This window comes from Nuphar pumila, chromosome 14 (assembly GCF_984573655.1).
Source record: "Nuphar pumila chromosome 14, dmNupPumi1.hap1.1, whole genome shotgun sequence".
NCBI classification, from domain to species: Eukaryota; Viridiplantae; Streptophyta; class Magnoliopsida; order Nymphaeales; family Nymphaeaceae; genus Nuphar; species Nuphar pumila.
Window position 1 is genome coordinate 10,740,899 of NC_143262.1, and position 20,245 is coordinate 10,761,143.

Genomic DNA, 20,245 nt, shown 5'->3' on the forward strand with positions numbered 1-20,245 from the left:
AAGTACCAACCAGTGAAAGAAAATGGTCATTTAAACGAAGAACAAATTGATAACAAAATTTGGATGACTGACCATTCTTTATTGCTTAGAGATTTCTGCAAAATGCAGATTACAAGGTTTAAATAAATAAGAAAACAAAAAGAATAGGTTGTATTTGCTTATATACATCAGCTGGCATGGTGGATGATGCCTTCTCTCAACTTCTAGACAAGCGTCGAACAAGTAGAGGTCTTAGGATTCCACAGAGCTGGCAATACGTAACGTCTCCCATTGACCCCATTTGCATTGTAGCTCGCCCCACTGCTCGAATCCACCAACAAGTCCCCAGCATACCCTGGGTATGCATTCTTCCCATACATCCCTGGACAGGCTGCTGATGCTTCCAAAGGGGCAGTAGCTGGTCCCTGAAAGTATCCATTCCCAAAGGGGTTGGTCACTGTACCAGCCAACAGGCTTGCAATGTTTATGATCATTCCATCAATACCCACATCACCATTCGGTGCCACCAATGGTGGGGTCTGAGGCCCATAGAGGGGCTGATGGAATGGCCAAGCACACTGTCCTGGGCATTGAGTCTCAGAGTTCCCCACCCAAATGTAGGCAAACTTCTGCTTGGATTCTCCTTTAGGACCAACTAGCGGAGCAGAGTCATGCAGGCCACAGCTACTCATGCAAAACCCTTCCACAGTTACATCCTTGGATGTGAGAATAAGAGTGATGCCATTGGCTGTGGCAGCCTTGGCTGCCAAGTATCTGATTTGGGTCCTCTTGAGTGACTTCCCCAATGAGTACTTCTCATCCAAAACCTGCTTCCCCAGCAACACCAAGGTGCTGCGAGGCTTGCCAGCTTTGGCCATGTATCCCTCTGTGAGCTTCCACCATGATGACACAGAAGGGCTCATCTTTTGTTTCTGCTGGTTGACAGAGGTCAGGAAATCGCTGATGATAGACCTCTGCACTGGGGTGAACTTCCCATACCAAACAATGTTGATGGGAAGTTTGCCCTGAAGCAAGGCACCCTCGTGGTAAGTCAGCACTAAAGCGGGTTGCTCTAGTAGAGCATTAAGCTTTCTTCCTCCAAGGCAGGCTTGGATGAGAGCAAGGAAAATAGCCATCTTCACAAGGAAAGCCATTCTGTGAGACTGTGACCCCCTTAGGCTAGAGAGAGAAAGTGTCCTAAGAAGAAGATGGAAAAGAGCGACTGTGTGTTGCTGGCTGAGGAAAGGGGTTGTTTATGTAGAGGGGAATGCATATGGTGCCAGCTGCCTTCTTGCTGGCACTGTCACGGCGTCACGGGGATTCACTTCTTTGACGAATTTCTATAAGTCCATCTTTCAACTTGTTTCTATTTTTTTTTTAAGAATTTGGTATCGTAGCAGGAGCAGTTATGTTTGTGTTACACTGTTACCTGGCTGGCTGCAGGCTGGCAGGCTGGCAGGCATGGAATGTCAAAGCATATGCCACTCTAGTACTTGGCTTAAAGGCAGCTTCCTGTAGAAACTTGAGAAACGGTGGAGTTGTCACCTTCATCTAGTAAATGCAAAAGGATAACTCACTCCATTGAATGAATGCAGTCTTTCATTTCTTGAGTATAAGGTGTTGATGAAATGACATAAGTTTGTGTACAGAATAGTCCGAACCAACATTTAGAACCAAAAAAGAGTAATGTACAAAAAACTGTAACTTAAATGTGTGCTTTATCTGAATGCATTTCAGATGCCTCCTTGAGGTCTAAAATGTCGTTTTTACTGTTTTTAGGTGAAATAACTACTTATGCTCTTTTAACACCGAGGTGGTAGGGGCTTAAGAGATATCTGGTAGAGGTCTGCCTAACCCCAGCTTGACTTTCCAAAAAAAACAACTTATGCTCTTTTTTTAAACAAACCAATAGTGATGCCGTCGTAGTCATTTTGTTCGAATGTCAACTTAAAGCTTTCAGGACCAATTGCTTGTCTTTGAAACATAAATGAAAAAGGCTGTGGCTGAAAGTAATAAACAAAATGTTGAGTTGTTTTTGCAAATAGATGAATGATTTAAGTGGCTATTTGTACATTATGCAGCAAAAAAATAAGCCACCATTGTCGTCTGCCACTTGTAAAAAAAAAAGTGTATTTTTATGAATAAACAGAATGGAAATTTTAAGAAAGAACTGGGTGGCAGAATACAGTAGTTGGGCCTTATTCAGGAAACCTCACAGCTTGATGAAAGCCATCTCCCTTCCATTAATTCGGTTTTGTCTGTTGTCATCTATACTATGTGCTAATTTCAAGCCCAGTCCAGTTAAGGTTCAGCCAATGGTCGGGTGAGGGAAGGCAAAATCAATCCTTAGCAGACCTGCTGTATTTTTGAAAGGCAAGAACTTAACAGACAGATCATAGAAATATTCAAAAACCAGATAGGTTGGCAGCAAAACTAATCTTATAGCAGAATAGAGAATCTCTCAAGATCGGCGAGCATGAATTATGGACCAGAATATCATTTGAATAATCTTAGTGATCGTGTGATGCTTGGGATACCTTTCTTTAAGTATTCATTTTGTGTGTAGGGCAAAGCCCCTTACATGAGTATGTTAACCAAAAACTCCACCTTAAATAGCCAACTTCTCTGTCACCTATGGACTAAACCGTAGGCTGTGAACATGGTCCTGATTAATCTCAACTTGCATTAAATTAAGCCTTTTGTTTAAGTGAAAACAAAAATTAAAGCAGATAAATAAGGATTAGGATGTGGAAACGAGTTCTAATGTTTAATTACCACTTTACAACCTACATACTTCAGGTGTAGTTAAAGGCGAAAACACGAAAGAACGCTGCACGAGAATTCTAATATTTGAAAAATTTTCAGCATTTTTCTAAAATGCTGCATTATTTGATAATTGATTTTAGTGTAAATCCTGTCCCCGTTTACTAAACATCTCTAATCAATGATAAAAACAATCCTTTGATATTTAACCTTGTCTACTGTTATTTAGTATTTTTATTGGCAGAGACTTGCAAGCTATGTCACATGGACTCTTCTAACAGGGCACCCACATCGCACCCGCACCCGCACCCATGTGGGTGCGACACTTGGACACAGCTTCCTTTATATAAGGTGAAGTCAACAACACTAAGGTCTATTTTTGTCCAAAAGTATATTCGGTTAACCCTAACCAAGTCCAGTTATATCTGTATTATGTATATAAATACATAAATGCACACACATACACGTAGTGTCAACTTAAAACCGTTCAAAATTATATATATACCCTTCCCGCAACCAAGTTTTTTTAAAGTGCCAAATCGCTGCATCGGCAGCCGCACCTGCACCTATGTGACTAGCTTGCAGGACAAACTGGAGCAGTTTTAGAAGCAGGAAAACAGTTGGGAAACAGATATTTAACCATGCATGGGAAGATCAGTTGAATAATGCTAGTGATCCAGTGATCAGTGTTATGTTGCTGATTCCTTTCGTAGGTGAAGGTTTTGGCCTTTGGGTGTATGCCAAATGCCCCACACAAAGGTTGACCCACTCCTTAATAATTGAGGTCCTGGATCCCCATCTTGTGTGTCACCTACGGAATCGGCCTATGTTCCTATGTGTATATTTGATTAGCAATAATTGCTCTTGAAGTAAAGTCTTCTTTCATGTGCAATCTAATAAAAATAAATAAAAAAGAAATGGCTTAGGAGAAAGGGACAATATGAAGTAACATAACTTAAAGAAGATTCACACGAGCACGCACACGGATGGGTTTAATGGATTAGACTGCAAGTTTGAAAGTTTCAACCTTTGGTTGCCTTATGTAGCACATCTATTTTCAAAAAAGAAAGGGTATTAGTACTGTGGCAATCTCTTTATTTGAGTTTTTTTTTTGAGAAGAAATATTTTTTGAGGAGATTATTTGAGTTTTAATTACCTGGAAATACCAACATAGCCTCGGCCCTCTTGCTCACAAGATAAAACCCCCAGCCAAAAATTGTTGAAGCTTCTCATTAACTTACATTTTACTTTGTAAGAAAATGGCCTAACACTAGAAATTAGGTCCATAAATTAATCCAAACACCGATTTGGATGAACCATGAAACTGGCTAGCAACTGACCATTAACTGCCATGCAGTCAAGACTACACGAAGCGCATCACCTTAACCTTTCCTTGCTCATGGGTTAACTAGTTGAACAGACAGTGATTAGGTCCAAAATGCAGCGAACCATCAACTTGAATGAACCAAGCTATGAGAATCCTTTCACATATTTATAGAAACCCATGGAGAGTCCACCTTTGGTAGGGCTGCTATATGACAAGCAGACTGCATCACATCCAATACTGAACATTGCAAAAGGTAACACCGTGGCCTAATTGTCTTGACCCAAATGGTTTATTTTCCGATTTAGATATCATTATTGTCTAATTAAAGTATCGTCACTTAACAAGGCCATTATGTGTATGAATTGCTTTGCACTAGACACCAAATACATATAAGAATGGGAGAAATTGAAAGAAAATTGAGATAGATAGCTCCCTATTCATATGTCAATGTCGTGACAACGCGACTCAGTACAAAGCACAAAGAATGATGGCGTTTATGTTTTATATACAAGCCTAAACAACAGCTGCCCTGAATCTTCATCTGTCATTACCTCTGCAATAGATACCGACGCCCATTGATCCCATTAGCATTGTAGCTTGGACCACTGCTAGAATCCACCAGCAGGTCTCCCTGCATACCCATGATATGCATTCTTCCCATATATACCTGGGCAGGCTGATGCTGCTTCCATAGGAGCAGTGGCTGGTCCCTGGAAGTAGCCATATCCAAAGGGGTTGGTCACTGTACCAGCCAACAGGCTTGCAGTGTTTATGATCATCCCATCCACACCCACATCATCAATTGGTGCCACCAACGGTGGGGTCTGAGGCCCATAGAGGCTGATGGAATGGCCAAAACACTGCCCAGGGCATTGAGTCTCAGAGTTGCCCACCCAAATGTTGGGGAACTTCTCCTTCAACCCTTTTAGCTAGTAGAGCAGAGTCATGGAGGCCGCAACTGCTCATGCAAAACCCCTCCACTATAACATCCTTGGATGTGAGGACAGGAGTGATGCCATTAGGAATGGCTGCCTAATACCTGCTTCCCAAGCACCACTTTTGTCGTACCAGGCTTGCCTGCCTTGACCAAGTACCCCTCTGTGAGCCAGGAGACAGATGGGTGCCATTAAGGCATCGTGAGTATCTTTCCATGTCATCATGCTATTGTTGAAGAACATATGTCATCGCGAGTGCCATTAAGGTGTTGTTTTGTTATTGCAGGTGGATGTTGACTTTTCGACGGTTGAAAACTTAAAGATATTTGTAGGACGCTGAGACCTGTTGACAAGAATGCTTGATTACAGATATGAGAAAGGGTCTCTACATCATCTGATATCGTCCATTCACTTAGTATATGCAATGTATCGCAAATCGCGGTTGTAGTAACATACTATCGATTTGTGAAATATTGTTTTGTTTGTTAATATCGATTTGTAAGCTATTATGCTGAATTGTCGTATCAATTTGTAATATATTATGCGATATGTATATCGATTTATAAGATATTATGTGTTTTCTAGTGTCAATTTGTAAGATATTTGTAGTATAATTTTAAAATGTGTGCGTGCAAAATTTATATTATTGCGCGCTTGTTGTAGGAATTTGTGTATTCAAATCGCTGCTCATTTAACGATTTCTATTGAAATTGCTTCACAAGATCGTAGATATAATCAAATCGTTGTCACGTGAATCGCTATCATCAACACACATATACGATAAATCGTTTCTTTTATTGGCATGGTAAATAACAAATCAATGCATAGTATAAGCAAATAACAAATCGTTGTTGCTTTTATACTATGATTCATTCAATCGTTTCTTTGACTTGCTTAACTAATCGGTATTCATTGTTATATGCATCTTGAATAAACATCGTTATACATATACTGTAGTTGAATCATTGCGCAAAAAGTTGTTCTATGGATAAACTGTATTAAAAGTAAAAATCATTATCTCATCTAACCTTCACATATACAAATTGTTATACATATACTATAGTTGAATCGTTGTGCAAAAAGTTATTCTGTGAATAAACAATATTAAAAGTCAAAATCGGTGTCTCATCTAGCCTTCACATATACAAATCGTTATACATATACTGTAGTTGAATTGTTGCACAAAAAGTTTTGTGAATAAACTATATTAAAAGTAAAAATCGTTGTCTCATCCAACATTCACATATACAAATCGTTATACATATACTATATTTGAATCATTGCGCAAAAAGTTATTCTATAAATAAAATATATTACAAGTAAAAATCATTGTCTCATCTAGCCTTCACATATACAAATCATTGTACATATACTATAGTTGAATCGTTGTGCAAAAAGTTGTTCTTTAAATAAACTGTATTAAAAGTAAAAATGGTTGTCTCATCTAGCCTTCACATGTACAAATCCTTGTACATATACTATATTTGAATCGTTGCGCAAAAAGTTATTTTGTAAATAAACTGTATTAAAAGTTAAAATCATTGTCTCATCTAGCCTTCATATATACAAATCGTTGTACATATACTGTAGTTGAATCGTTGCATAAAAAGTTGTTCTGTGAATAAACTGTATTAAAATTAAAAATCATTGTCTCATCTAGCCTTCACATATACAAATCATTGTACATATACTGTATTTGAATCGTTATACCATATAATGTCCTATACCGATTTACACAATGATGTCTATGTCGTAGACAATGATTTGCCTTTGATACAAATAACAATCTAACCTATTGACATGTTTAGTAAAAATATTTTATCATGTAGTCCATTGGCACAATTTACAACCATATCAATTTACATAGTGTCCTATGTTAAAGGATGAAAAACAGAGATCTTTCCATTCTGGAAGTATATATCAGCATTCCTCTAGATATCAACATTTATTAGTATTTATCAACATTTCTCTTGAAATCGGGGTAATTATTGAATTTTTATTTCAACCTAGAGAGTTTTACATAATTTGTATACACAATCTTACAAAATTTGCATATAGTCTTACAAAATTTGTATACATAGTCTACAAAATTTGTTATAAATCTTTGTACATCATATTACTCTTGAGGGGGTTGCATTGTTTGTTGCCTTCTAGGTATTCTTGTCGTCTGAGTTTTTTTTCTCTTTTGCAATTAGAAACTTCATCAATTTTTTGCATAGTTTTGTGCAGAATTAAGGTATATCATCCTGCAACAAAAAGGTAATGTGAGACCAATATAGAAATTGAGTCTCCAATAATATAGGATAATAAAATATATTTAAATGTAGAGCATATAACGTCGAAATCAGGTTCTTGTCAATTGTATATTGCTTCAATATACTTCATTACAAATATGCTACAATCGACACCATTATTTTGTAAAAGAGCATTGAAACCTCCACTCGTCAATGTCGACACCCAAAACGTCTTTGAGGAATCCCACATGTGGTACGATACACCCAAAACATTGTTTCATTTGCAAATCGCTATAGAAAATAGAATATCGAGATAAGATCTTTATAATAAAAATTATTTCATGGCCAAACTGTTGGTCATGATGTATTGTAACTAAATACTCATATTGTTTGTAAATGAATGTGGTTGTATATCACGTCGATTTGTATTTATGAAGTTACGCGACAACGATGTGTCTTTGTTTGTCTTTGTGAACGATATTGATATGCAATATCGTGATTTACTCATATCAATTTACAACTGTTACTAAAATATTATTTTAATATAAAACTTAAATCGGTATCAAGTTGTAAATCGATTTATATTTATGAAGTTACCTTGATTTGTACTTATGAAGTTACCTCGATTTGTACTTTACTAAGTCTAAACATCGTGTCAATTCGTTTTTTTTTTTTTGCCTTTTGTGAATCAGTTATTATGTAAATCATGATAGAACATATCGTTCACATAGACAAAGCTCGTAAAGGCAAATCGCGATAGGATACTCAAACAAATTTGGTTAGATGGGATGTATTTGATTGAGAGGATGAGTTTATAAGGGGGAGTGATTGGATTGAGTTGGTTGTGAGACCCATTAGCAACAGTTTTTGACTATCGCTAAGGGTCCTGGTTTTCGTTGGGACCAGAGGCGTAGCTAGGATTCATGTGAGGGGGTGGGGGGGTGGGGGGGGGGGGCAAACAGGGGTGTAGAAAAAAAATTGTGTGATAGTCTGGGGTTCGGAGGCAGCGCCCCCCATTTTTTTTTTTTGAAATAAAATAAAAAATGGCTACAATTATTAATAAAAATCTATTTCATATGGACAAATCAAACTATTTACTGCACTCAAGGCTGGGCTAGAACTGGGCTTTAAAAAAAAAATTAACTAGGCCGCGAGGCAGAACTGGGCTACAACCTAGTTCTGCCCCCCCCCCCCCCCCCGCCTATGGTTGGGACCTTTAGCGGCAGTAAAAAATTAAGGCTCTTTTTAAAAATGATGCACACATCCTGGGGGCATTAGCGGCAGATTCACGTTGAAACAACATTTTTTCAAGGAAAAGATAAGAAAAAGAACAAAAAGTATGATTTTTTAAGAGGCCTAATGAGACGGAATGAGCGCATTACTCATATATATATATATATATATATATATATATATATATATATATATATATATATATATATATATATATAAAGAGAGAGAGAGAGATTCCTATTTCATCACCTTCCTGCATACCAACAAAGACATATCACATGCCACTTGTCACTGATTTTTGTATTTATTAATTCAAATTTTCTTTTATTTTGTATGATGAAAGACAACACTACCTTAGTGTTAGTGTTAGTTGTCACTGGCATTATCTGAAGACCATGCACAAGCCTTGAGGAGAAGCAGCATGCTGGGGCGATCTCGAGAGCAACACAAGATGGGGTACAGTGAGCAAACACCATTGAGCGAAAGCAACTTGAGTGATACAACTATCGAAGGTTACCGCGTGGGAGCAGAGAGTCCAATCAGTGCACACAGTACTTGGGAGGCTCAACGAGGCATGAGGCTTGTAGGCAAGCACCAACCAGGGAGGGACGACCACACGTGATGCCATAAAGGCGAGTGATGTGGCAGGCAATCACCAACGAGGCACAAGCAAGACAACAGACATACACTAGGTGTAGCACAACACCAGTAAGCAATGCAATCAAAATGGATGAAGGTACAATGTCCAAGAAACAAGTTATATTTATAAGCAAGCCAAGTGTCTCTTACAAAACATGGCACGTTGCCACAATGAGATGGTGTGAGGATGAGATGGTCTTGGAGAGTGAGCTTTCAAGGGGAGCTCTACCTACCATTGAGTTTTCCTATAAAAGTAGTTTATGTGCTACCCCCGCCCCATGGATAGGATAAACCCAAAAAACACATGGGAAACCATAAATTTCTTAGGAGAAATTCCCCCTAACCATGGGTGGGAGCTTGGTACACCTTGGCATGGGGCTCCTAGCACCACATCTCACCCTATGCTAGTTGCAAGGCCAAAAGAGTTCATTGAGTGGCACAGGGCTTTCGGTAAGGCCAACACATGGGCTAAAGAAAAATAAAATGATCTAGCTATGGTATGGCACACGTGCCACAATTATGCATTATGTGATCAAAGTGACACCTACCGCATGTGATCGAAGTACTCGTCAAGCTTTGCTTGAAACTAGGAGAGCTTCCTAGTGTCCTCCCAAGTTGCTTCTACTTTGAGAAGTCTTTCCACTTGATAAGAAATTTGTTGTAGCCACCATGTGAATTATTGCGATGATTGAGGATGTAGCCAACTTTCAGGGCATTTGTAGTTCGGAGTGACACCGGGGGGCGCATTGACTGGCTTCTATTGGGGTTCTCATTATCATCATGACAAGGATTGAGTTGACTTCTTCACAACAAGAAAGGGGCTTTCATACTTATGGACGAGGCCCTTGTGTAGTTTCTAATAGGTGCAACTCTGTTATGTGTTGAGTTTCACTATTACTTGGTCACCAACGTCAAAAGCCAAAGGTCGACATTTCGGATCCACCTATTTTTGGGCGCATGACGGTCTTTTGCATGAATTCCTTTGCAAGTTTTATTCTCTACTATCAATCACGAACGAACTGGTGGGCAAGGAAGGTCTTTTCTGAGTAGCGAACAACCACGATGTAAGGCATCAGGAGCTACTAATTGGTAGTGAGCTCAAAGGGGCTATGACTTGTTGACTCGCTTTTCTGCAAGTTGTAGCTGAATTGGGCAATATCTAATAGCTTCACCCAATCTCTTAGGTTGGCACTGATAAAGTGCCTCAGATAGGCCTCAAGCCATGTATTGGTTCTCTTGGTCTACCTATTGGTTTGGGAGCGAAACACACTTGAGAAATGGAGTTTTGACCCTAATAACTTGAACACTCAGTTCAGAACCTGCCAGTGAAGCAAGGATCATGATCACTAACAATATATTTCGGTAATCCTCAATGTTTGACCATATTTTTTACGAAGAGCTAGGCAAGGTGGTCTATGGCACACATAGGTGAAACAAGAGTGAAGATATCGTACTTTGAGAACCTGTCCACCACTACGAAGATAGAGTTGAATCCATCGACGGCTGAGAAAACCAAGATAAAGTCCATGAAAATGCTTTGCCATGGACGATTAAGAATTTGCATAGGCCGAAGGAGACTCCCAGGTTTCTGATTGTTGGACTTGTGAGCAAATGAGACAAGTCCTCACATAATCCTTAATGGCATTGCATATGTGGGGTCAGTAATAAGCCCTTTTGAGAAAAGCAAGAGTGCGGTGTTGGTCGTTGTGCTCAACCCACTTGGTATCGTGACACTCCTTAATGAGGATATTCTGTAGTGAGCTCTAGTTGGAGATGAAGATTTGCCCCTTTTTCAAGATTAAGCAATCTTCAAATATGTACTTCGTGGTTTTGTAAACCTTGATCAAATCATGCAGCTGAGGGACCATGGGGTCATACTATATGCCTTCACAAATTCGGCCAAATAAGCCATTATTCAATTGAATAAGAGAGGTCTCTCCTTCATATATAGCTGCCAACTTGGCCCTCTTGGTGAGTTCATCAACAACATAATTGGTGCTTCCCAACTTGTAGAGAAAAATCATGTCAAATTCAGCAAGGAACTCTTGCCATCACACATTCTTTGGACTTTGGACTTAGCTTTTTTAGAGTTTGAAAGTAATTGGTGGCTACATTGTCAGTATGGACCACAAAAGAGAATCCCGGTAGATAGTGACACCATATCCTAAGGTAGTGGACTACGACCGTCATCCAACATTCATGCATAGAATAGTGACACTCCTTGTCATTCAACTCTCTGCTTTCGAATACAATAGGGTGACCTTCTTGCATGAGAACACCACTAATGGAAAACTCTGAGGCATGGTTTTGAGTAGTCCAAAAATGGCAAAGTTGGCTCGCTTGTGATGACAACCTTAAGCTTGTTGAAGGTGGGTTGATTATCCGATGTCCAAGTATACTTCTAATCCTTTCCAGTGAGATCGGTGAGAGGAACAACCTTAGATAAAACACAAATAATAATTAAGAAAGAGCCGCAAATCATGAATCTTAGTAGGGGCTCCTAGTCGTAGATGACTTAGATAAAAACGCTCATGTTCAGACCTGATGTGAGCCCTAGGCAACTTGGAACCATGCATAGGGATGTCTCAACCATTGTACACACATAATTTAGATACCACATGAGAAATGTGTTGTGGACGTACATGAACTCCATGCCAAGAATGACTTTGAAATCATTAAGGAGCGCCATCGAGAAGTTGTGTGTCGATCTGGATGAATGGTAGGTCAGTCCTTTCTTGCCGATATACAACCCTAATTTGGTAATATCAGAAAGGGTTTGCAGCAATTGAATTTTGTGATAATCCCCCGTCTTGTAATTGTTTAATTGTATTGGTTTGTTTGGCTTTGGGGCACAGTTCATTCCTTCGATTCAATGCAAATTTCTACGAAAACAATAATATCGTGTCCTGAGGCTTTTTAGGAGTGTCTTTGTGACAGATTTTGGGGCAAACTTCATTCCTTCGATTCAACCCGTTTCTCAGATCCACCATTATTATTTACGTGCACGCAGAAACGATTGAATTCCGCCGAGCCCAGAAATTCCGTGGCCTCGCCGACGCTAACAGAATCGCTAAGAACCTCACGAGCAAAGAGGAAGAAGCAAGCGAGAAAAAGCAAACTCCCATCTCCCAAACGATGGCTTTAAGCCTTAGCCAGAAGCAAACCAGTAAGCAACTTCCTTTCCCTCTTCCTCCTCTTCTCTTCTTTTCTCGTTCTTTCATCTAGAAATTCGAAACTTTTCACCGTCGTTTAATCGGTGTTTCAAATCATTTGCATCGTTTTTGGGTTCCCCTTAGATTATACGAGAACCCAAATTCTCCTTTTTCGATTTGGCTCGTTAATTCGGAAGAACGATTGAGATCTGAGACAATGGGGGGTTTGAAATCTTGCAGATTGCATCGTCCGGATGCTGACTCTGAACCAGCAGCCGCCGACTGCGTCGGGGGTCGGCGGAGGCCCCACGGAGGAGGTCTACAAGATCCTGATCTTGGATCGCCTCTGCCGTGACATCCTCTCGCCGTTGATCCACGTCAGGGATCTGCGGAAGCACGGCATCACCCTCTTCTTCTCCATCGACAAGGATCGCCAGACGATCCCGGACGTGCCCGCGATCTACTTTGTCCGCCCCAATGCCGCCAACGTGCAGAGGATCGTCGCCGACGCCTCCTGCGGCCTCTACGAGAGCTTCCACCTCAATTTCTCGTCGTCCCTGCCCCGCCCACTGCTCGAGGACCTTGCCTCCGGCGCGCTGAAGTCGGATTCGATCGGAAGGATCTCCAAGGTCTACGATCAGTACCTGGAGTTCGTCACCCTTGAGGACAACATGTTCTCGCTCGCCCAAGACTCCGTCTATGTCCAATTGAACGACCCTTCTGCTGGTGAAGCCGATATCGAATCCATCGTCGACCGGATTGTCGGCGGATTGTTCTGCGTCTTGGTGACGCTCGGCGTGGTGCCCATCATCCGCTGTGCCAGGGGCGGGCCCGCGGAGATGGTCGCCACGGCCCTCGATTCGCGCCTCAGGGACCATCTCGTTTCCAAGAACAATCTCTTTGTGGAAGGTGGGAATCTGGGCGCCTCGCATCAGCGGCCGGTTCTGTGTCTGTTCGACCGGAATTTCGAGCTCTCGGTGGGGGTCCAGCATGAATGGAGCTACCGTCCACTGATTCACGACGTACTTGGGATGAAACTTAACAAGGTAAGTGTTCCGAGCGACGTCTCTCGTGTGAAGGGAAAAGGGGCGGCATCTATGGTGCCTTGCGAACTTGATAGTTCTGATTCTTTCTGGGTCGCGAATGCCTTATCTCCTTTTCCAAAGGTAGCAGAAGAGATTGAGACCCAATTGAGAAAATACAAGCAGGACGTGGAGGAGGTGAATAGGAGAACTGGGGGGGAGGATGGAGCTGATTTTGATGGGCAGGAGTTGATTGGAAACACGAAACATCTTATGAATGCAGTGAATTCACTGCCCGAATTGACGGAGAGGAAGAAGGTGATCGACAAGCACACCAACATTGCCACAGTTTTGCTTGGAGAGATCAAAGAGAGGTCCTTGGATTCTTACTGCAATTTGGAAAATGACATGTTGACAAAGGGGAGCATCGAGAAGAACCAGTTACTTGGTGCATTGAGGGGGAAAGGCACAAAAGCTGACAAGCTCAGGCTCGCTATGATTTACCTTCTTGCCGTGGAGACGACTCCACAATCTGATGTTGAAGCAATTGAGGCAGCATTGAGGGAATCAGAGGTGGACACATGCGCATTTCAGTATATCAAGAAGATAAAGTCTCTGAACATCTCATTGGCATCTGCAAACTCTGCTAGCAGGAGTAACATTGTAGATTGGGCTGAGAAACTATATGGTCAGTCACTTAGTGCCGTAACTGCAGGTATGAAGAATCTTCTTTCTGGAGGAAGGCAGCTCGCTTTGACGAGAACCGTAGAAGCACTAATGGAGGGCAAACCGAACCCTGATATCGACTCTTATCTTCATTTTGATCCACGTGCTGCTAAATCAAGTTCTGGAATGGGTAACCTATTGAAAGGCCCTTTCAAGGAAGCGATAGTATTCATGATTGGTGGTGGGAATTACATAGAGTATGGTAGTTTGCAGGAACTAGCTCAGCGACAACCTTCCAAACATGTTATTTATGGTACAACTGAGGTTCTTAATGGAGTTGAGTTTGCAGAGCAAATCATGATGTTGGGCCGGAAGATGGGTTTGGGTGGCAGTGTGCCATCTCAATAAAGATTCGGATGTGCAATACTTTTTGCCTCTGATGATTAGTGAAATGCAACTGGGCTATTTTAATGATATAGTTGCATAGAATTGTGCTATAGAATGGATATGATCATAGGCTACCGATATTGAAATATGTGAGGCTTACCCCATTCATTTTGTGCCTGTTGAAATCTGTGTTAATGTTAGCAGTTCTAAATTTCTTTTTTTAGTAACGATGATGTACCCACAGCTCTCATAAGTTTGTAGATCATAGTGTTTAGTTGAGAACTGTATCCATTTTGCATTAAAAGTTTGCCTTTCATATGATCCTAATGTGACATTGAGGTGTTGTTGCTTCAAGTGCTCTTGCTTCTTTTGGATGTTCCTGCTAAATTTTGTGCATATAGTGCCGAAACACGAAGTATTTACATGGTCCTTATGATTCTGAATGTGCACCAATGCAACCAGCGTTTGGTTCATAATGTTTCTGGTTCTGGTACTATTTTTTTGAAGGGAATGGGCTTTGGTAGTGATAATAATTCTGAAAATTTCTGTCAAAGCAAGTAAGAATCTTGTCTTCACTATTTGGTTTCAACCTGATGGCTTGAGTTGTGTGTTTTTATATGTGTTCTATGGATGTATTCAGATGCTTCTCTCTAACAAAGCTATGTTATGCTCTTTCTCTGTAAGTAATACTTTTGTTTGTTTGGTATCATTATTTCATTGATATGTATTTCGTAGTTCCTTTGACCAAAGAAAGCTCACTCATTGTTGGGGCAGTATCTAAAAATCATATAATGCCTCTTATGCTTCTGATCAAGAATGTGTCTTGATTTTTTGTGGTTTTAACACTAAATTGTGAAATATCAAAGTCTTTTATGGCTGTTTGCAGTTTTATAATTAGAGACATGAAATCTCTGCGTAAGTTGACTATTTTGGTTAAAGGTGATAATTTCAAGTTCCTGTTGAATTCATTGTTTCATTTACTGTAGCCATTAATGTTTTCTATATTCATCCATGAGATCTAAATGTGTGAACAACTTCCATTTTGAGAGATTTGAAATCATTAATCTTGTATAGGATCTACTTGATATTTATTTTTGAGCATTGATAGTGAAGATTGTGAAGCGGCTCTCTGAGGGTCATTTTCATCCATTTGTCAGAATTGACTAGGTAGACCTGGCTGGGACTGATTGACCTTAATTATCTTGCACTATTTATCTGAGCCGATAAGACAGCAAAGAATTGAACCATAGAAAAAAGTAAATAATTTTTTCTATTACAAGACAACGTATGGTTACTACTCAGCTTTTCTACAAGTGAACGGCTACAAAAATATATGGACCATTTCTGCCCCTTAAGCAGATAAATTCAAGCAAACAAGGTTACACCCTCTTTGACCATATACAGATGTCAGAATGCTAACTTTTATGATATGGAACCTTTTGAAAGAAGTGGCTACTATTTGATCCTTACCTTGAAAAGTTTTTTTCTTTACTGTGTAGGGAAGCACAACTCATTGGAGACTTCAATGGCTGGAATGGGTCGCACCACCAAATGGAAAGAAACGAATTTGGTGTTTGGACTATCGAAATACCAAACTCAGATGGCAATCCAGCAATTCCACATAATTCAAAAGTGAAGTTCCGTTTTAAGTGTGCCAATGGAGCATGGCTTAATCGAATCCCAGCCTGGATAAAATATGCAACAGTAGATCCCACGAGATTTGCAGCTGCATATGATGGAGTATATTGGGATTCACCCCCTTCGGAGAGGTTAAATTTTGTCTAGTTGTTGATTGTCCTTTGTGTAGCTTGCTAGCTATTTTAACTTAATATGTTTGTTTCTCATATGCCTACAGGTATCACTTCAAATATGCTCAACCAGCAAAGCCTTTGGCACTACGCATATATGAAGCCCATGTAGGAACGAGTAGCTCAGACCCACACATCAGCTCATACAGAGAGTTTGCAGACAATGTTATGCCGCGTATTAAGTCAAATAACTGCAATTCTGTCCAGTTGATGGCTGTCATGGAACATTCCTCTTTTGGGTATCATGTTACGAACTTCTTTTCGGTTAGCAGTAGATCAGGAACACCCGAGGATCTTAAATATTTGATTGATAAAGCTCATGGTTTAGGCTTGCAAGTATTGATGGATATTGCTCACAGCCATGAAAGTACAAATGTGACAGATGGCCTTAATGGTTATGATGTGGGCCAGAGAACACAAGAAGCCTACTTTCATACTTGTGAAAGAGGTTACCATAAGCTGTGGGATAGTCGTTTATTTAACTATGCAAACTGGGAAGTCCTGCGTTTTCTTATTTCTAACTTGAGATGGAGGTTTGAGAAGTTTCAATTTGATGTTGTATCATCATCATGGTGTTAACATGGTATTTTCAGGAAACTGTACTGAATATTTCAGTGATGCGACTGATGTGGATGCCACTGTATATCTTATGCTAGCCAATTCTCTTATCCATAATCTCCATCCTGATGCCATTGTGATTGCTGAGGATGTCTCTGGTATGCCCACACTAGGTCGAACTCTTTCTGAAGGTGGAATTGGTTTTGACTATCGGTTGGCCATGACAATCCCTGACAAGTGGATTGATTGTCTAAAGAACAATAGGGATGAACTATGGTCCATGAAGGAGATTGTCTTGTGCCTGACAAACAGGAGATACACTGAGGCATGTGTTTCATATGCTGAGAGTCATGACCAGGTATTGATAAACTTCTTATTTGGTGTGTACCTCTTTTTTTAGGCTACTAATCTGGTGAAGAAATTCGTAGAAACATCTTTATTTATACTGAACTATTGGACTGGAGAAAGTTTTGGTGTCTCAATCTGTTTGTGAACAGTTATTCTGTGGCAACTATAAGGTGAAAGTCTAGAAGACATTATTTATGTAAAGTTGTATATTAATCATCAGACTTTTTGTTTTGTAATATTCAAATTGAAGAACATTTCTTCCATTTAACTTAATCGGCGTTCTTGTGAAGGACATAATGCTTAGAAGCTATGGAGTTTCAGTCATGGAAAATTCTTTTGAACAAGTGCAATTATTTCTGTCTATTTGCAGGCAATTTTTGGTGATAAGACCATTGTGTTTCTACTAATGGACAAGGAAATGTATACTGGAATGTCTTGCTTAGGGCCTGTCTCTCCTATTATTGATCGTGGGATTTCACTTCACAAGGTCTGGATCCTGTGGCTTTATGCCAAGGGGGATGGGGTTGGAATTTTTCTTGTTAGCGATCTTAGATTTTATAAATTCTTCTAAAAAAATCTTTATTTAATAAATGCTATAGTAGTTTGAATTCTTTGTCACCATGGAATGTGGATCATTTCAACCATTTTTCTTGCATATGTTTTTTTTTTCTTTTTCTTTTCAGATGATTCATTTCATAACGATGGCATTAGGAGGCAAGGGCTATCTTAATTTCATGGGTAATGAGGTAAAACCGCTGTCACTTGCATTTACCATGTGTTTCTTCCTTTTTATGCTAAAGGAATTTTGTACTTTGAGCAATCCTACATCAAGACAGGCTGCCTTGGATACTCCTACTCTATGTATAGATTGCCCCTTAGTAGTGCTATTTTATGTGCAATTGTAAATTTTGTTTGGTAATTAGGAGTCTTCGTCTGGTTTCCACTTTCCAGCTATTTTCGGACACAGTTTAGGCATGTAGCAGTGTATGACCTCCAACACCACCTACCTACCTACCCTACATTTTGCGTGCCTGCATGTGTGTGTGTTGCTGAACAAACTTTAGCAATCTTAGGATTGACGAGCATAATATTCAACTATAGTGTTGGCAAATAATGGATAGTTTAGGTCTAATTGAAAATTCAATTGTTATCATGAGCTTGATGAGTTCAGCATCAATGTCTGCTGAAAAAAAATCATAATAATTAAAGATACATAAATCCTGTCCAAAATAACAGATGAACTCAAGAAAGGTGCACAGATGGATATTGACAGTTCAAACTATGAAAAAGTCAAGGTGATCAACTGGCCGAGATTAGTCATGCATTGACTGAAATATATAATGGCTGATTGCTAGTTCTAATATATATGATTGTTTTCAGTCATAAACTTTTATAATACTTGAACTTAATCAAACACAAATTCAATCTTTACTTCTTGAAAGAAATTCCAGTTATGGCAGAGAGCAAAGCAAACTAAGCTGAAGTGATCAGTGAACCAAGATCAATCATTAGTCGAATCTGAAAAATGTAGCGGCTGATTACTAGGTTTTTCAACATATTATTTTTTCAGTCATAAACTTTATAATACTTGAACTTGATGTCAAACACAAATTTATTAAATCAAATTATGTAGTCAGTTGAATTCAGATCTGAATGCCTGTAGTAATATTTGGTTCTTAAATACACCATTCAAGAGTACTATCCTCCATGTCATTGCCTCTTCTCCCGAACTGGTAATGTGTCATAGTGGTCTTTGAAAATCACCATTTTCAGCCTCTTCTCCACAAATCCTAGAATAGGGTTTACCAAGGGGATGACAGCTATAAGACATGGAGGATGGATAAGCTTGTACTAATTACACTACCCCTCATTTTCAAATATGCCACTAATCCTGTATGCATATCTAATCTAAGATAGTACTAAAAGTATACCTAGTGTGAATCAAAATTTAATCTAAAGATGTATGCGTGTGGGTTTTGACAGCAGGGATTGAACCAAGGCCAGAACTATTGGTTTGAAGTTTGGATCTGATCTAGCATGAATGCTTACCAAACTTTATCCATTAGGTTTGTATTGATGAACAATATTAACCCAAACTATACCATCAAAGATCATCTAAACCTCAAATAGGTTCATTCTAAAATGGGTGGCTGGATTGCATGAATCTAATAACCTGGGTTTTAACAGGGGCTGACTACTATAAGCCAATGTTGTAAAAAGCATATAATAAAGTATTTTGCGAAGGTCTAAGATACAGGTTTGCGAAGGTCTAAGATACAGGTATAAAAAACAACCATGAATGTTGAACACACCAAATTGTAAAGTGTATCATAGGGCATAAGATTAAAATACTTAAAAATGAAAATAAGCACCATAGAAACTTGTAAAACAAATCATCAACTATCAAACATTAACCTTAAGAGCATAGTAAGTTTTAGTAAGTATCAAGTAAACTGCATAAAGAAGGTTCTTAATGTCTCAATCATTTTCACTAATCACAATAAATGTAAAAATGAAATAATTGTGTTTCCTCCAGATCATTTCCTTCTTGTCTTCCTTATGTGCAGTCTTACATATTCCTCATGATAAGCTATTTATTTCTGGGTTTATGGATAAACTTAATAGGACCTTACTGAAGTCTTATTTAATAAAAAGAACTTATCCAAAGTGAAAAAAAAAGCTATGATGCAATGCACTCCTTTTCCCAGAGCATGGGGGAGGCTTCTTGGATGGGAGGTGGTCTATCCTATTATATGGATTTATGCTACTACAGTATATGATATCTGGTATGATATAATTTTTACATCTTTATGAGCCTCAATTTGGATCTAGATGTTCATAAATGGTGTCTAAATGAATATAACTAAATCTCACTATAATGGATTCAGATGCATGTGATTTTTTGAATTATAGCCCCAAAATATTTGGAACATAACAGTGTGACTTGTCTTAATAAGCACCAAATAAATTGGCTTGCAGAAACTTAAGTCTGCATAGTTCAAAAAGGTTTTTATGTAAGTTTTCAGAACCAACTCTTTGAAACTAAGAAAAAACAGAAATTGTAATAATTGACATATTGTTTTAAATTCTTGCAATGAACCATGACCAATGGTATCGTTCAGTTTGGTTGAAGCTAAGTCCATATCCTGATTCCATTATTCCTTAATTAAAGCAGGGCAAATCTTTCGTTGCCC

The 20,245-nt window shown here is 39.2% G+C and overlaps 3 protein-coding genes and 1 pseudogene across 3 annotated transcripts; 2 read left to right on the forward strand and 2 right to left on the reverse strand.

Moving 5' to 3' along the window:
* Window positions 1-203: 203 nt before the first annotated feature.
* LOC149816343 (protein PHOSPHATE-INDUCED 1-like) lies at window positions 204-1,133 on the reverse strand. The gene has a single exon (XM_089986877.1). It carries the CDS (start codon window positions 1,131-1,133, stop codon window positions 204-206), a length of 930 nt encoding a protein of 309 aa, XP_089843003.1.
* A 3,544-nt stretch (window positions 1,134-4,677) lies between these two features.
* Window positions 4,678-8,947, reverse strand: LOC149816344 (protein EXORDIUM-like). The gene is made up of 4 exons (XM_089986878.1): window positions 8,825-8,947; window positions 8,721-8,724; window positions 5,109-5,167; window positions 4,678-4,998 (listed from the first exon to the last, which is right to left on the reverse strand). Exons 1-4 carry the CDS (start codon window positions 8,945-8,947, stop codon window positions 4,678-4,680), a joined length of 507 nt encoding a protein of 168 aa, XP_089843004.1.
* A 3,233-nt stretch (window positions 8,948-12,180) lies between these two features.
* On the forward strand, window positions 12,181-14,691 carry LOC149816345 (SEC1 family transport protein SLY1-like). Its single transcript, XM_089987752.1, has 2 exons — window positions 12,181-12,276; window positions 12,503-14,691. Exons 1-2 carry the CDS (start codon window positions 12,246-12,248, stop codon window positions 14,356-14,358), a joined length of 1,887 nt encoding a protein of 628 aa, XP_089843878.1. The 5' UTR covers window positions 12,181-12,245; the 3' UTR covers window positions 14,359-14,691.
* A 156-nt stretch (window positions 14,692-14,847) lies between these two features.
* LOC149816346 (1,4-alpha-glucan-branching enzyme-like) lies at window positions 14,848-18,043 on the forward strand (annotated as a pseudogene).
* Window positions 18,044-20,245: the final 2,202 nt, after the last annotated feature.

Excerpts from the sequence above, each read along its gene's own strand:
- LOC149816343 (XM_089986877.1), bottom strand. The coding sequence starts at position 1,133 with ATGGCTTTCCTTGTGAAGATGGCTATTTTCCTTGCTCTCATCCAAGCC.
- LOC149816344 (XM_089986878.1), bottom strand. The coding sequence starts at position 8,947 with ATGGTGTTTGCTCACTGTACCCCATCTTGTGTTGCTCTCGAGATCGCC. Across the intron at positions 4,999-5,108 it reads AAGTGGTGCTTGGGAAGCAG|CTAAAAGGGTTGAAGGAGAA; the intron begins GTATTAGGCAGC and ends CTGCTCTACTAG.
- LOC149816345 (XM_089987752.1), top strand. The coding sequence starts at position 12,246 with ATGGCTTTAAGCCTTAGCCAGAAGCAAACCA. Across the intron at positions 12,277-12,502 it reads CCTTAGCCAGAAGCAAACCA|ATTGCATCGTCCGGATGCTG; the intron begins GTAAGCAACTTC and ends GAAATCTTGCAG.